The 17,857-nt window shown below is 38.0% G+C and overlaps 1 protein-coding gene across 1 annotated transcript in view; it reads left to right on the top strand.

Annotated features, from left to right (window-relative positions):
• The window catches only part of GRIK1 (glutamate ionotropic receptor kainate type subunit 1), a 358,376-nt gene extending 344,106 nt beyond the window's left edge, over positions 1-14,270 (top strand). The window contains exons 17-18 of the mRNA XM_046648216.1: positions 13,621-13,707; positions 14,115-14,270. Coding sequence (XP_046504172.1) covers positions 13,621-13,707; positions 14,115-14,270 — 243 coding nt within the window. The remainder of the gene's footprint in view (positions 1-13,620; positions 13,708-14,114) is intronic.
• The last annotated feature ends 3,587 nt before the right edge of the window (positions 14,271-17,857 follow it).

Genomic DNA, 17,857 nt, shown 5'->3' with positions numbered 1-17,857 from the left:
TTGGGATAAATATTATATTATTCTTAGTTTCATATTTTATTGATTCTGTATATAGAAACCACAAATTGCATAAATTTATATTTTCAAGTACTATTTAATAAACCAAAAATGCTACCAAAAAAGTTCCAGGGTGATTGATGAAGTATGGACTATCAGGGTTAACGATGGCAAAACTTACCTTTCTATAGAGACTGTCCTTTAAAAGTGTAATTCAGAGGTTTGGATAAAAAAATGACCCCTTACCAAAAGTAATTATCTGTGTACTACTTTAAACTATATACTACCTAATTCTGATATTTATATACTATTTTATGGTTTTCAAAGTGTTTTCACATTTGATCCTTTCAACAATTTTATTTCAGCTTTACTAACGGAGGAATACATATCAGAGTCAGTGACCTGGAGTCCTAGACTTCAGAATCAGAAGGGAATTTTCTAAATCAGACAAACTTGGGTTTGAGTTCTAGTACGGCCACATGCTGAATGACAGTAGACAAGTGACTGATTTTCTCAGAGCCTTGGTTTCTTAATACGTAATACTGGGATATAATTTCTAGGTCATAAATACTCAAATAAGATTTTTATGGTTAAGTAACCATGGAGTACTATGCTGAACATTCCTTTACTGCATGACATCTCAGTGTGTTTAACATGTTACGATGCATTGAGAATTCTCAAAAAGATGGAAGAGTAGCCAGCATTTCCCAAAATTATTAGGTTGCAGAATCTTTTTTCCCAAAGCATTTTAACAGACCGGTGTTCTACAGGTCATATTCCAGGGAGCGCTGATGTGATAGGGTATCTCATCCAATGACGACATACAAAACATCTTGTACCATGCCTGACATGTATTTGCCTTTCAATAAACAATGATATTTATTATTTAGGGAAATTTTTAAGTTCTCTGAGCTTCGATTTCCACATTTGTAAAATGAAGGATAATGTATTGAATTTATATATCTGCTGTAAGAGTTAAATGAAGCAATATAATGACATAGAAAATGAAATCATCCGTAAAAGTCCTGTTAATAAACATTGGTTAACAGATGTTAGCTCCTTATAAAGAAATTAACTATTGCTTTCTGGTCACATGGGCAGTAAGCAAAATTTATCAAACATCTAAAAACATATCTAGTTTAGAAAACAGGTTTCCCAATTTAGAGGCTCAAACTATCTTGAAGACCACTTTTCCTCACACAAGCATTAAAAATCAATGTCAAGGTCATTGCACCCAAGAGAAGGACCCAAATTGATAATACATGAGAATCTATAGGGGAAGTCGTGAACTTCATCCCCAGAAACTCTAATTCAATTAGTCTAGAATGAAGGCAGGACGATAGTAGTTTTTTAGGGCACGCAGTTGATTCTAGTGCGTAGCAGTGCTCTAAAGCAAAATCTTACCTGTATAATTGGCACTTAATAAATCATTGCTATTTATTGATTGATTCTCAAGAGGTGGGACCGCTCATTCCAAGCAACATATACAGCACATATTTAGCCTTCATTATTCAATAGACCCTTTCCAGGGAGAATTTGAGAAGAAACTGTGCATTATCTTTGAGATAGAAATTTTATTATATTCAATTGATAATCTTCGTATTTCATTGTAAAATGGTGCTAGGCCAACACAAAACGGTCAAGTAGATAATTTACTGCTCTCTGTGCCCTTTTTCTCTCTTAGGGAAACTCTATTCATCAGACACCCAGGTTCCTTACGCTCCTCTTTCTCTTTCAGGCATGCTCTCAGACAACCAGTTCTTGCCATTAAGGGAAATGACCGCTAAGACCCTAGTGACCCCACCAGGGGCCATTGCATTTTAAGTGAAATTTAGGAAAAAAGGCTTAAAAAGAAAGAAAAAATTTCAAACTCTCTCTTTTTACATCATTATTTCTCAGACTTCAGGGTACCTCAGAATCACCTGAGGAAATTATTTAAAATGCTTATGACAAGATCCTCCAGAGATCCTTCCACAGTAAGCATAGTCCGGGTATTGGCAATTTTAACAAAACCTGAAAATGAATGCTTAAAACTAGTTGTACACATTAGTTTTCACAAAAATTAGTTTAACTATAGCAGTTGACTCCAAAATGAGGTAATGTACCTAAGTTTCCACTAAAACTATCTTCAATAAAAGAGTTGATTTCTGTTAAAAAAAATTTCTTAACATGAGTTTCTTTCCCAACCATTCTAAATAGAGTTGTTTTACTTAAAAGTAGTTGGTATGTAGGAGTTTTCTCTAAAGCTAGATTGAATACAGCAGCTTTACCTCAAATTAGGTGGCAAGTGTGAGTTTTTGTTAACACTGGCAGGTTACCTGTGGATTACACTTTGAGAAATATTGTCTAAAGTTAGGAGGAGAATAAGGAGGTATGCAAGGATTGAACAAGTACACCAATGTCTGTGGATCACGTAATGTCTCATTTGTTTCCTAATAAGACTATATAGCCTAACGCAATAAGGGAAAAAATAAAGCTTATTTTATTTTGGATTAAAATTATACATTGAATTATTTTAGAGTTTTTCTAGAAAAATTGAAACTGCCTAAGGAATACATGGGTAGGGACCATGCCCTTGGGAAAATCAGCTGGATCATATGATTATAAACTTATCCAAGGAAAATTATTTCCAAATACCTCACTGCATTTGACTAGCATTGTATTATGTTCTCTATCAGCCATCTGTGGCAAAGCAGCAAAACAATAAATCTCAATTAGTTTCCAAATGTATGACCCTTATACTAGAAGGTCTATTTCTCCATAAGCAATTTGAAAGGAGCCTGAACAGCCTGGAAAATCGAAAGGAAAGCAAAGCGTTCTCTCTTCTTGTACTATTTTCTGCACATCTAACTGTGCCAAATGGCATTATTAATTAACTCTTAGAGATAATGAAAAATTTCTGCCTGATGCTGCAGTTTTAACTTCCCTTTAGGAACCATCTCATTATGCTTCTTACAGTTATGGAATCTTATGTCCAGATGCACAAGCATATTAAAATCATTTTTGCTTGCAAAATCCTCTCTACAGGGATGGATGTCAGAAAATTGGATTCTCCTTTAAATTTTCAAAGAAATTCTATTTACAAAGATAAGGGCATTCTTGTGATAGAAAACTAACTTTACAAACGTGTTGTGTGCTTCACACCCCACAGAATCTGAGCTTCACAGTTGTGAGTCCCAATACAGCTATTTGGCCAAATTGCACAATGCTGTGTTTCTACGTTACAATGTCTACATCCGGATACACACAAAAATAATGAGTAAGACCTGAGTGGTGTAATGAAGTTACTGCATTTCTCCCATCAAAAAAATTTTAACTTAGCTTGACCATAATTTTCTTTCTGCCCAACTATTCAACTGGAGTATTCAGACTTCAAATATTCAGATTTTTCAACTTCGAAAAAGAATATTACCCTGATCCCTTAGTCTTTGGCAGCTATAAGAACTAAGAAACTACTGTCCCTAGATAACCCACCCTAACATGGTATTTATCTTTCCTCAGTGTCACCTGCCACATTATCAGATGCTTCCAAGTGTCCTCTGCTTTATTCCTTCTGTAGCCTGATCAACATATTTAGCAAGTGGTTTGGAGAAGTCTCTTTAATCAGGTTATGTCCATAATTGTGCAAAGAAGCTTTCCTTTTCCTGGAAATCCAAACATTTATTAACTAACAGAGAGGCCAGAAAGCAATTAACATCCATTTAGAAATAACTTTTCCAATGTACAAGTTGGTACTGTCTTATAAACCAAACGAACTCTAAAAGATGTTTGTGGTCTAATGGGAAGGTGACTTGGGAATCACAAGCCAAGAATTCAGGTCCCTGTGCTGCTGCTGAATGGCTATGTGTTTTTGGGTAAGTCATTGCACTTCCCTTGCTTCTCACAGTTATGAGGAAACTGAGGAATCCTCATCTGTGGAATGAGGGGGGGTGGTGTTTAATATTTTCTTCCAACCAGGGTATCTTTTAAGTCTAGTAGAAAGTGGGAAGGAAATAAAAGTAGAGAAGCAGTGGGGGGAAAAAAGCTTGGAGGTTATATATATTTATAAAATATGTGTATATTTTATAAAATACATATTTTATATGTGTATATAAAATATGTGTATATTTTATAAATATATATATTTAATAAGATTGTGTGGTTGTCTTGAACATATTAAATTCTTATTGCAATAAACAGAATTACCTTGCCGTGCCTGCTCTGGATATAGAGAAAGCCAGCCATCATGGCATCAAAGAGTGAGAGGGTTCCCATCCAATCAATCATGAGCAAATCATCATAAACACAGGGAAGGTGACAGAAGTAGAACCATTCTTGACTTTGATAAGCCTACAGACTAGATTAAAAAGAAAAAAAGAAAAAGTACAAGGCATATACCTAAGAAGCTATTCAAAGCTATGGGACTGATTACATACTCAATTACAATTTCAGGAAGGGGAAGATCAATGAGGCTGGAGTGCACAGGGAACACTCTATTCTGTAGGCGGAACTTCAGTATTTCTACTAAAGACAGACAAAGGGAAACAAAGGAAAAGATGATGTGCTTTTATTTTCCATTGCTTTTACCCTGACCCTTCCTCCACCATCAAGCATCAAGGTTTTTATATGTACTGCTTCCAAGCTAGCAATGAGTCAAACTCTTAGCTTCTGAGTTTTAAGTAGACTTTAAAAGTTTATAGTAGACAAAAATCTTGAAAACCATGGCTTTCAATTTCAAAATCCAGGTATTTTGCTGAATAAGTTAGTTGTTTTAATTCAAAAAGTTTATCTCTAATTAGCAAGAGCCAAAACCCAGAAGACCAAGGTTGGGGAAACACATATGATGATGTTTTTCTACCTCGTTTTTCTACCCCTGATCAGTTTTGGGCCATCAGGAAAGAAAGAATTGGAGGAAAGTCATTAAAGCTTAGATGCTACCCAAATCCCTAAGAGGAGGTCTCATGACCATCCTTCAGCTAAGTCCTAACTCAGAGGGACAGGAAAATAGAAACCTCAGGAAAGTTCAGGAGGATCCTGAACAGAAAATGCTATCGTTGGGTTCACAGGGTATAGTATAGGAGATGGCAAGACTTGTAGAGAAATCTTACATCCAACTGTCCGCTGAATGGTAGAATAACAATGTGTAGGCAGTGAGCTTATTAACAGTTTCATAGAGTCCTACTCAACCCCAGAGCATTCAAGAGAAAGCATCCAAAAATCCAACCCGTGGCCCTTCCCAACCAAAAGTCTTGTGGAAGGGCCGAGAGAACTAGTGATCCAGAAGACTTGAGGTTAGAGTGAGGAAGACTCAATGTGTGGACCTGACATGGAGACCATGGTGGGGCCACAGGCATCTCAGAGGACACAGCAGAGACAGAGAGCAGCATCCACTGTCTGGTAAGATATCACACCTCAATGGAATCCAAAAGGACAGAGGGTGGCCATGGACCAGCTGTTCCCATCGTCACCCATGCCCAGGCCACCTGTAAACCTCTCCTAAGCCCAGATGCCCCGAGGAAAGAAGAGAAGGAGAAGGCCTGCATTAACTGAGCTATTAACCAAAAGAAAACTTAGTTTTAAACCAAAAGTGAGTTAGCTTGAATTGACAAGATCCACTAGCAGATGGAGACCTCCAACCTGAGGTGAGTTCTATTATTTTTTTTAACGGCATCACATAGTTTTTTTTGCACACCTGAGTTTATAGCTTGAGAAAAATGTGTACCCACCATGTGTGGGTGCAAGCTGGTGTTGCCAAACCAGGTTTGTTTTAGCCCACCGCCCAGAAAGCCAAACACCAAGTCAATGAAGTTGCAGCAGAAAGAGTGTTTAATCACAAGGAAGCAAATCTTGCTTCCATGCAAGGAAGCGAGAACGTGAGTCTCAAATTCACCTCCCAGAGAATAGGGACTCAAGGATATTTATGGAATAGGGAGCAAGGGGGTCTGAAATGGCGAGAAAGGTAATTGGAGGTGAGGAGAGGTGAGGTAATTGATGATCTGCACAAGCATAGTCAGACTTCATGCCTCTTCATAGGACACATGTTCACAAAATGGTGGCGTTAGCACAATCTGAGGGTGGAGTTTTTTAGCCTCTTGATGTCAAAAGGCCGCCAATTGGACATCTGCACCAGTACAGTTGATGAATTGGCGGTCTCAACCAGCCTGAAGTGGACAAGGAGTTCTAATTCCTGAAAAACAGCTCACCCACCCATTACCATGGTGACCCAGGCTCCAGGGAGATGTTATCTATAGGAGCCTAGTGGGAGTCAGATAGCATATTGCCGAAACAGCACAGTTTACAATGGGTGAGTTAAACAGCTAAAAGCTATAATCAGTAATTGCAAAAAGGAAACAACCTTTAGTTCCTAGCTACTTAATCATCAATGGCTAACTCTCTGCCAGTTTGACTGGTATCCCAAGGACTCTACCTGCAGTGCACACATTACTGCTGATAACTAAAACCCTACATCACAGGGTCAGTTTACCTCGAGGCCAGGGCCATTGTCTGTATGAGGAGGGCCATGAAAAGAATTTCTTTGAAGTTTAGTGTTATGGCCCTAACTCAGCCTCTGAGTTGCTAGAAGGACCAGGTGCTCTTCTCCCTGAGGAACGGGAAAGCCAATCCCCATGGTATCATCTCAGGCCTTCAGCACAGAGGTCTTGTCATGTACACATGAGGCCAATATTCAGAGGAAGTGTATATGCTCTGAGCTTGGAAGAGGGGCTGAGGCAGGCTCAGATGATGTAGGGAAGCCAAAGAGAAGTCAGAGGGCCAGAGAAGAAAGTCACACTGGCCTCTGACATTAACTCCCAAGAGCAGAAAGGCATTGTGGTTACTTTGGATTGGCCTGAAAACCAACATTTCTGTGAATTTTAAGCAAGAAGAGCTGCTCACCTCTGGATATGTGAGACCCACCCGAAGCTTATCGTCACTGCAGAAACAGCTCTCTGCTCTGTGGTCATGAAGCTTGGCTGGACCACTTTGCATGCCCCTCTCCATACCCATCAGCCAGTTCTGTGCCCTTTCTGGAGCAGGGAAAAGTTTAAACTGCTGTTGAGCATCCTTCAGAGGCCATGGGAGACTCACAGGACAGTGTCCAGCTGGCTTCTTGCTAGGCTTCTCCGATGACATTTCTCTGCTCTAGTGACAGCTTCCTCTGAGAGTCTGAGACAGAGATTGGGCACAATTTCCTTGTGTTCTTGGGTCCCCACACTTACAAGGCTGCCCTCACATTTATTTGCCTTATCCTATCCCACGGGAGTTTAATCCCAGAAGTGGCAAGTGAAGGGCCCCTTTTCAGGTTTTCCTCAGCACCCACACTCTCCCATCACCTGATTGGATGTTTCTCCTTGAAAGCAGATACAGAAGAGTCCTATCTTCACCTCCATCCCCAGTCCTATATGCTGGATCCTGAAGGCTCTAGGGCACACTTTTACAATTCAAAGTGCCTTCTTTTTTCTTCTTTCAAACACCTGGCTATTGTAATTAATAGCTTCAAAGACAGCAACAGCTTCTGTAGATCCACAAAAATCTATTTAAGAACTCAAAGCTGAAAATTTAACTTTTTTTCTTTCTATGTCATCTCTACCCTGAGGGCAATGCATATAAAAGATTTGCTGTAACTTTAAAAGTGGGAAAAAAAAAAAGGTGAGATTCAGAAGAATTGGAAAAAGCACATGGATTGATATCAAAATGTTACATCACCTCAGTGTTAACCTCACTTTTCAAAGTTTTCCATGAAATTATCCCTCCTGTTAGAGGAGAATGAACTTACACATCCCTATACCCCAAGAGCTTGGGGGTACAGCCCTGGGTAGCCACCCCAGGTGAAAATTACTTTGAGAATTGGGGTGGGTGAAATGAATGAACGGGGTCAACTGTGTGGTGATAAATGGTACCCAGACTCTTGGTCGTAATCATTTTGCAGTGTATACAGATGTTAAATTATAATGTTGTACACTTGAAACTTATGTAATGTTATATTCCAATTTTACCTTAATCTAAAAATTTTTAATTAAAAAATAAATTAATTAAAATAAAAAATTCTTAAAAATATCTAAATAAACACATTATATATGTGTGTGTGTGTATATATCTCTCTCTCTCTAGAAGACCTCTCTAGAGAGAGAGAGATGTATATCATGCTATTCCACAATATACTTACATTTATTTTAATGGAAGAAAATTTTTCTAAATGAAATCTTCAAATAAAGATGAACCCAAGAAAGATGATCCTTGTGTATCCCCTATCATCGAGTAACTCTGTGCCCCCCAGAGGTATATTTTTATGGTTCGAAGGAGCTCAGATAGGAAAACAAGGAATTCTAGGGTTTGCATTCATGCAAAGAATTAGAAGCTTAAATCTAGGATCTGAGAAGAAAAAGGTGTTGGCACCAGTCCGCAGGTGTGGGAGCAAAGATGAAACAGAGAAGATAGGTAAAAGGACACAGAGATGGTGAAAACATGGCATTAAAAGGAACTGGGGAAAATGACTAAGTGGAGTCTCCCTGGCTGCAGCCAAAGGGAAGACAGAGCTGTAGGGAGAGGTCACCTACCGCGAGTCAGTCTAAAGCAGTGAAGATGCAGAGAAATAGGCTGAGCAAGGAGTGGTTTCTGGGTCACAGGTGAGGATAAGGGTGGGTGACCACACTTTGAAGTTTTAGTTCAGTATCTAGATTTCCTCCGCCCTGAGATTTTTTGGCACAGACTCAGGAGACAAGAATCGGCTTCCTAATTAGCTCTCAGGCAAATTCATCATAACCACTATTCTGGAAGCTAATATGGTAGCTGACTCTCAACCTCTTGGATTCATTTTTCAAAAATTCCAAGGATGGTTGCATGAAAGGTGACCCAGGGATTCTGAATGAACCCAGAAAACTGATAAAACCGGAATAAATGATACCCATATCCTGAGTTCTGGAACACAAGAGCTTCACACAAAGATGGTGCACACACAGACACTCTAAGAGGCTCCCTCCCCCTTCTTTCACATAATTAGTGGGGGGCCCACTGAAACCTGATCTCTGCTCTTACATCATCAATTATCCTGTGAAGAGGTAATACTCGTGCAGATAGGTGACTAGACTTCCTAATGTCATAAGGTAGCAAATATATGAATGGGACTCCTTTGTCCTTATTCCTTAAAAGTTTCCTGACTCTAGGCCCAAAACATTTTGAACATTCTAGATTTGTTTCCACATCAGACCTCAGTGTTTCCAAATGTTAAGGATGTGGATACTTAGACCTTCCTGTTAAAAAAAAAAAAAAAATTCATTGGGACACTGCCTCCACAGAACTATGGTAGTAATTTGACCAAATGAAGAAAATAGTAATAATAATCCCATTATTTCTCAATAAACTATTCCTTGATATTCTATATTTTACTCAAAATGGCCTTTACAAAAAGACTTCGAGGCATAGCTTGCCTTCAAGTTAAGCAGGTCTACACATAAAATGAAAGATTTTTACGTCTACATAATGAAAATAATATTCTCTATATCCTTCGTCCACGTGTAATGTGAAAATTTACTGGACAATCCCACAGAATATTTCAAGTGTCTTTAAACAAGGAGCTAATAAATCAAAGAGAGAAAACTAAACAAATGTAAGATTTGTACTATATTCTTGGCTAGGCTGGAGCTTCTAAAAAGTAATTTTTCAGAAAAACCCTTCAAGGTTTGCATCCAGAGTAGTTCTCCTAAACCTATCAATAAATGAAAGCACTGAATGCGTAAGTGTTAAATAGACAAGGAGAAATCAATCTGATATTCACCAATCTGATGCCGTTTGCAACCTGTGTGAAAGCAATTCCTAGTCAGCCTTGCCCTGGTTCTTTCAATATTGCCAACACAAATCAAATTCCAGCACAGAGCTTTTCCTACAACTTACAAAAAAAATCATTTTCCACCCCTAGACTATTTTTTTCTGATGCAGTTTATTTTAGGTACAGAACAAGAAGAGCTTGATTACTCCTGCCACCCCTTCCAGGGCAATATTTGCAACACAAAGATGAAGGTGTCAGGAGAGAAGAATCATTTATGTTCAGGTTCACACTAGTACCAAGAAATCAAATATTTGGGGTTAATCCAAAGCAGGTGCCTTGCAGCCAGCAATTATAAAAAGAAACAAGCCAGAGAGGAAGAAAGAGGAAGGCAGGAAAGAAGGGGGCTCGAGAAAGACACACCACCCGCACCAAAGTGGAAAAGAATGACTTTCTGCAGAATAAACAAGCAAATCCTTCTCATTCTAAATCCAGGAGAGCTACAGTTCTAGTTGAAGTTTCAGCTGCAGTTTCTAACAGAGTAACTTCCGTCTCTCAGTTTCCCTTTTTTCTGTAAGAGAAGTCACACACACACACATCCACCACTTTCTCCTTCGTAGTGTCAGGAACAGCCTAAACGGCACCGACTTGGCTTATCACTCTAAATCCATTTATAAGTGAATTTTCCTATCAAATTTATCATCACAGGGATTCACTGTAAATAGGTTCATAACATGGACATGATAATGTTTTTAAAAGACAGGAAACGGCAGTTAGTTCTCGTTTTCTTCTTGTGTTCGAGCGCCTATCCTTTATGGACAAGACACGAGCTGTCATAAAGCTTATTACTACACAAACACTAAACATGCTATGGGCTGGGTAAAACAAATAATAACAGGCCTTGAAAATTCTATGCTTTAAACATGCATAGAACCTACTTTAAAACACTGGTATAAACAATTCAAAGAGATTGGTGTGTAGAAAGGCATATGATGGATAAAACTAAAGAAGTATCAATTTTTCACTGTTCCTCCCTTCTATCAAGAAGAAAAAATACGTATCAGTGAGTGCCATAGACTTAAATATTTTCAGTGATGTAGAAAATTTTATTTTCAAGAAATACTGTACTTACCACGTGCCAGTATTGTGCTAAGTGTCTTGCATATATCAGCTCAATGATTCTCATAATAGCTCTATGAAAAGGATTCTACTATTGTTTCCGTTTGACAGTTAAGGCAACTGAGTCAAAGAGCAAACAAACACCTTGCCCAGTGTAACCCAGCTACTAAGGAGCATAGCTGAAATTTAAACTCCAGCATTCTCACACTAGGGGCCAACTCACAACTGTAATTCACGGTCGTATATGTAGACCCATTAAAAGTGTACTCCATCCACCAGAGAAAAATGAGAAGACCTAGGACCCAAGTCACCAGGGGAATTTCCAGTCTGCAAAGCACTGGAGGATACTGCTGGGGTATCCTACCCCTAAATTCTCTGCCTCTCGAGCAAGGTAGCTAGGTGGACATTGTTATGTCTGCTACTTTCTGGCTAAATTAGAGTTTAGGATTTTAAAACTTCATGCTTAAGCATAATTTTTCTATGGCTCTGTGAACATGAGGGAGTTCTTAATACCAAGATCAGAAGTGGAAGCTTTGGAAAACTACTATAGTTTTGATCCTAATTCAGAAGCTCAATTTTTATATGTTGCATGTATTTTTAATTCTGAGAATAGATGCAAATAGATGAACGAACATGAGGCCCTCCTAGGTCACTCTGGGCTGTGAGATGACCTTCACAGTTTCATTCCTGTGGATACGAGAGTGTGTGGTTCACTAGAGTTCATGGCTGGCAGGGGCGTTTAAAGGTTGTCTTTCCTTGTGACTATCGCAAAAACTTGGACACAGAAAGGTCAGCCCCAATATCTTGCCATTTTCTTCTTGACAGTTGTAGACAAAGTGAGAATCAAAAAGAAATCATAATTTGTGACCAAAGCAGAGTAACCAGACCACTGATAAAACTATATTTATATTCACCCTCACACTGGCAGTGAGAAATAAATATTTGGGGTTAATCGAAAGAATGAAGATGGTTGTTGTATCTCAAGGCAATATAAAATTTGGAGGGGGATTTCCATTTTTAAAGAAAAACTGAACTGAAACATATTGTCAAGATAAAAATCTATGACTGCCCCTCTCCCCAAAATAGGAAAGGGGCGGGGGTTTCATCAAGTCCCTTCCTGGTTGGGTCTCCTACCTGAGCAGCACTTGGAGACTCACTTTGGGTGTTTTAGTGCAAAATAAATTCAAATGTCTAAAGTCAAATGTTTGAGAATTCAAATAAAACAGAAAGATTGGACTTTCTTAACATATATTTTATGGGAAGGGGATCCACAAAAAGCTGTTTATAGTGACTTAATAAAAAAAGTATTAAGTGAGGTGTGGGAGATTCGAATGAAAGCAGTTGAGTTTGGGGGGTCAGATGGACTGAGTTCAAATGAAAGCTTTTCCCCTTATGAACCATATTTCTTGGGCACGTTACTTAATATCTCCAATAGTAAATTTCACCATCTATATAATGGGCATAGTAACTCCTTCCTTATAAGGTTGTTGTGAGGCATATGTGTAATAGCATATGTAAAATCCTTGGCTCTTTCCTTCTCTCTCTCCTTTCCTTCCATTTTAATGATCTTCCTAAATCCAGAAATGTTCTGTGCAAAAAAACCTCCTTCCGTTGAAATAAATTTTTGCATATAGGTTGCAAAACGCCAATACAACACTATCTACTACAATGATACTATAAAACATTCATTTCACCTTAGTAGCAACACATAAACTTCACATCACATAATGTTACAAAAATCCTTATATTTCATTTGTGACATGCTAACTATAATATTTTTGGAAGTATAATTCATAAAAATATTTCTGAATTTTTTTCTTTGTATGACATGACGACCCTTTCAATTCACTGAAGCCACAACTTAACTATTTGAAAGAAAATTAACATGCATGTCCTGAACTTTCATTTTTTAGTACCATAGAAAAATGAAAATGAAATTCAAAACCTATAAACATTTCTGCATAAAAGAGACAAAAAGTCATATGCAAACAACTGGTTTTTTTAGAGATGTTTGTCTGGTAGGCCAATAATTTACCTCCAGGTAAATTTACCTCTAGGATCTAAATTTCTATGTCTGCTTTACAAATCAAGGAGAAAAATTAAAAATATTGCTTATTTAAACCACATCAACTTTTTTGTGGAACAAAAAGGAGTGTAAATTTTTAGAAAAACATGTTGCACATTGATATGCAAGGACCACACAAGACATTTCATACTTTGACACATAATACATCAATTTCTTGCTATCAGGCGCTCACAACGTAGAGAAATCATCTGGTGGCGTGTTGTCACTTGACTTTCAACTGTATTGATTTTGTCACTTAATGCTAAAGGAGTGCAGCTTGCACTTCCATGCACTTTACCAAAGACTTTGGGTTTTTAGAGGATATTTCAAGAGTAATCTCATCAAAAACAATACTACTTTATAGAAATCTCGATAAGCAGGAATTTGTCATTCAAAGATCTTATCTCCGCTGGAAGAAATGACAGCAAATTATGTTTTATTATGCCATTTATATACTGTGCATGTGAATAGATATAGTGTAATTGTAATAGATATATATACATATATATGCCATCTGCATATGCATAACTTTATAATCATAATTCCATTTTCTTTTCGTATTATGCCATCATCTTTGCTGTGCAGTTTTGTACCACATTATTTTCATTTCAACCACAGCTGCATCATTGCTGCTGCCAGATCTCTGTTTTTTGGAGAAAATATACAATTTAAAATTGTTTTTTTTCTTTTTTTTTATCAGAAAGGAAAGTCATCAAGAATTAGATTTTATTTTAGGAACAAAGTAAGGTTTCATGGGAGAAAAAAACAAAGCCTTGGTGTAGAGAAGGTTTGTTCATTTTCTATAGCATTACTGAAGTGTCCGTATGCCTTGATAAACCTATCAATGTTTGGATCATCTCAATGGGGGAAATGACTTAACTTAACTCTATTTTGGTGTCTCAGCAAAGGTAAGTTGTCTCTTTTGAGAGCCTAATTGGGTAGTTTTATACTAATGCATTTGTGAATGAAACCCCAAAGTTTGCCCAGCTAACTTGCTGCCTCAGTTTCCCCAAGCAGAAAAGGTGGGAGGCCAGTGGGTGGAGGAGGAGGTATGGGAACTGGCCGGGAATTGACTTTGTGGCATAGTTGCCTTAGATCAATATCCTGTATTCATAAAACCTAGGTAAGAGACAGATCAATGGAGGACGGAGACAATTTGGTTAAACTGATGCTCTATTATTTCATGTTCTCTAGTGTCTCTCTTTCAATGCCATCATGGAAGAACTGGGAATCTCACTCAAAAATCAGAAAAAGTTAAAGAAAAAGTCAAGAACTAAGGGGAAATCTTCCTTTACAAGTATCCTTACTTGTCATCAGAGACAAACTCAGAGAAAAGAGACTGTGGCGTGATCTAAGAAAACAGCTTTAGGAAGCTTTCAGGAGGAAAAAGAAGATGCTCGCTGCAGGTTTTTGGAGAAAGAAATTCTGACAAGTGTGTGATGTGTTTCCATATATCTATAAACATAACTCTGATTATGTATATAGATATAGGAAATACAAAAGTTCGAAAAGCTCACATAGACAGATATTACTTGGGAAGTGGCACCAGTTCTTTTGAAATGAATTTCTATGCTCACTTATTTTGCCTTTTCTCTTTCATCCCAATAAATTGCTGTGTGTGCTTTCTAACTAATAATAAAAGAACAGGGTTTTTTTCCAGAACAAGTTTGAGTGTCGGTTTCTTCCCCATTACTTGCTCCCATTCACGATGTTTGTTTGACTAATGTCATCTGCTGTCAAGTTTGTCATTTTGATAATCCTCTTATGTTCAGACAGACAGACAGATAGCTCACACAGTCACTTCTGTCTGAGTTAAAAACAAATTACTTTTAATTTATACCAAATGCATAGTTGTTTTAGTAAAATGAAACCAATCATCTTTGTATTTTAAAACCTAATTTCACAAATAGTTTAAATGGTACTTGGAACATCAGTGAGTATAAAATAAAAGAATACAGAAATTCACTCAAAAAATACAAAGTGTCCACCACATTCTGGGCACCATTTTAAGACCCGGGGATACCACGGTAAGGAAGACAGATATGGTCCCTGCCCTCACATAGTTTATAGCAAAATGAAAGAGAAAAACATTCTACTACTCAAAGCAGAATTAGCACTTTCTCATGGATGTCAGAGCAAAAGGAACATGCAGAAGTATTTAACCTGGGACTGAGAGAAGGAAGTCTTCCTGGAGGAAAGTACAGCTAAGTTAAGATCCAAAGATGGTGTCTTAATCAGGTGCTGGGAGGGACATAAGAGAGAAAAGGCAAGCATTCCGGACTGAGGAAGCAGCATATTCAAAGGCACTGGAAACAGAGAGTATGGCCAGAATGATAGAGGAAAAAGGAGTTTGGTGTGGCTAACATGCAAAGGAGGCAATGGGCCTGACAGGGAACAATCACTCTGGCTGAGAGTAGAGAAAGAATTGAAGGAAAGAAGACTGACAGGAAGAAGAGCGAGAGGTTGCCTAGGAGATTCTGTCGGTACCCAGAGGAAAGACAGTGTAGCCTGGGCCAGAGCAGTGGCAGAGAGACCACTGGATGGAGGAGGTAACTTGGAGGCACAACTCATAGGGCCAGAGATTCAGAAAGTGGTCTTTAGGGAAGAGTAGGGTCAAGGAAAATTCCAGAATTCAGGAAGGGGATGGGGGGTGGGGAAAGGAGGCTTAACCTGGGAGTTGAGGTATTCATTGTAGTGAGAAACAATGGGAAAGGAGCAGGCATTGGATCAATATTTCATATAGTTAAATGACATTGGTTTCTGGAGGATTACTCGGTAACTGAAAGAAACTTTTAATCTGGTCTCTTTAGAGTTTAAGTACAAAAACATTTCCAGACATGAAAAGAAAAAAAATCATCTTTAAAATAGTGATAACAGATATTGGACAAATGTTTTTCTGTGATTGTAATTAACACTCAGATTTTGGATCAATCAGAATTTTATTAACAATACATAAAAGACAATGTAGTTCATAAAAAACGCATTAAGATGCTTACATCAAAAAATTAGAGATAGAAATATGGTGAATCCAACTAGCTGAAGATGGACTAGAATGATACTATATTAGAGGGGAAATATGAAGTTTATTCAGTTCACCACAAATTATATACCAAAGGCATTCTATTTTATATTTTCTAAAATGTAACAGTATGATATTTTTCCTCTCATTTCAGAAAATACTACTGTATCTTTTCACATAATGTTACAATAACTTGTGGGAAAAGAAGTATATTAACTTCTAATATCAAAAATATATTGTGTGAATCAGATTTATAGATATTTTAAAGCCCACTAACCACTTCCTTCTTCACTTATCAATAACCAAATTTTCATTCAAGGCATATAATACTTGCTATGAGTAACTTTGTTAAAAAAAATATATTGAACTGGGAAAAATTGCAGAAGAGGACTTTTTCACATCAACTACTAAATGCAGTACATAATCACCTCCTCGCCTCCCAGTATTTTCATTCTGAAAGCACGTTTGGTGTGCAAGCATGTGCATATGTTTGTGTGCGTGTTAGGGTGAAAACAGAGTAAGCTGATAAGTTCAGAAGAGAGAAAAAGAAGAAATTGCAGAATCTCTGGAAACTAGTCCAGAAAAATCCCTGAGAACAACCATTAATTTTTGAGATTTTCATCCCTTTCACTAAAGAACAGTGACTCATACCCAGTTATGTAGAAATCAATGGCAAAGTTAATTAAAAACCAGATCTAACATTTCTTCCCTCAGCAATTTCTTGATGCTAATAGAAAAAGATTGCTCAGGTGAAATATTCAAGAAGAGAGAGAGGTCAATGTTGGTTGAAAGACAATGTTCACTATTAAGATTTATTTTCCTGTCAGGTTTCAAATCTGGGCTTTTCTTGCCTTTGGGGTACAGAAAAGGGAAGAAATACAATTCACTACTTGCATTGACCCCATGGGGTTGATGATACGTCTGGGGCCCAGACTTTTCAATTCTTAACCTAGAAGAAGCTGGAGAGAGACAGAAATAAGGAGTGGATTAAAGAAAAGTAGATGAAGATAAAATATATTTGACCAGCATATTTTTTTTGTCCATCTCAGCAGTTATTGCTTTAATTTAACTCTTTGCCTGACCTGAAAGAACTAAGTGGGTTCTTAATCAAGAAGCTCCTGTGACTGTTATTTCAAAGGAGGAATCATATGAGTGTCTATTCTGGGAAAGGTGTTTCTAGGAGCTATCTATGCAGTGTGATTTTTAAGGAGACATAAAGTCTACCAGTCCCAAAGTACATGACCCACCAGATTCTCTCCAACATCAGTGGGGCCAATGCATTGGGCAACAAACTGGAGCCTTGTCTGAAAGAGGCCCAACTTACAATCTGCTTGTTAAAGTCACTGATTAGTTGACTCCTCCAGCTTAATGAGAGGAGGACAAGCATTAACTGATCAAGGAGGTCCAAAGGAGTGTCGCAAGTGTCCAGGGCTAGGGCAAGCAAGCATTCCACCTGAGGAAATGGAGAGCTTGGAGAAGGGGCCTACTGGGACGGAGAAGAGGTAACAAGAGGCAAAAACTGGGGCTTCAAAGGCACACTCTATTCTCAATTTTGTTCAGATTTAGCTCTGCAGATGAAGAGAAACTTCTTCCAGTTACATGTCTTAAAAAAATGACCATGAGGAGGAAAAAATTAGGACAAAATAGGCATCATAAATTCACTAGAGTGGAGACATATACCATAGTTATGAGTAGTATCTCAAAGTCCCATAAGTCTTGGGAGTGAAGTGATCCTGAAACAGTGGAGTTTAGAATCCAGAAACACCTATGCTGGCTTTGCAGGTGAGTGTCCTTATAGTATGTCACAGGTGCACCAGAGAGACTAAAGCTTTGCCCCCAAAATGCTCAATTAGAGTTTTTACACAGCCCAGTCAGTTAGCTGAGACTCCAAAACGGATTTGCAGGCATGTATTGTCTG

Source organism: Equus quagga, chromosome 21 (genome assembly GCF_021613505.1).
Source record: "Equus quagga isolate Etosha38 chromosome 21, UCLA_HA_Equagga_1.0, whole genome shotgun sequence".
Lineage (NCBI taxonomy): Eukaryota > Metazoa > Chordata > Mammalia > Perissodactyla > Equidae > Equus > Equus quagga.
Note: the sequence above shows the minus strand (reverse complement) of the source record. Positions and strands in the feature narration are given on the sequence as shown.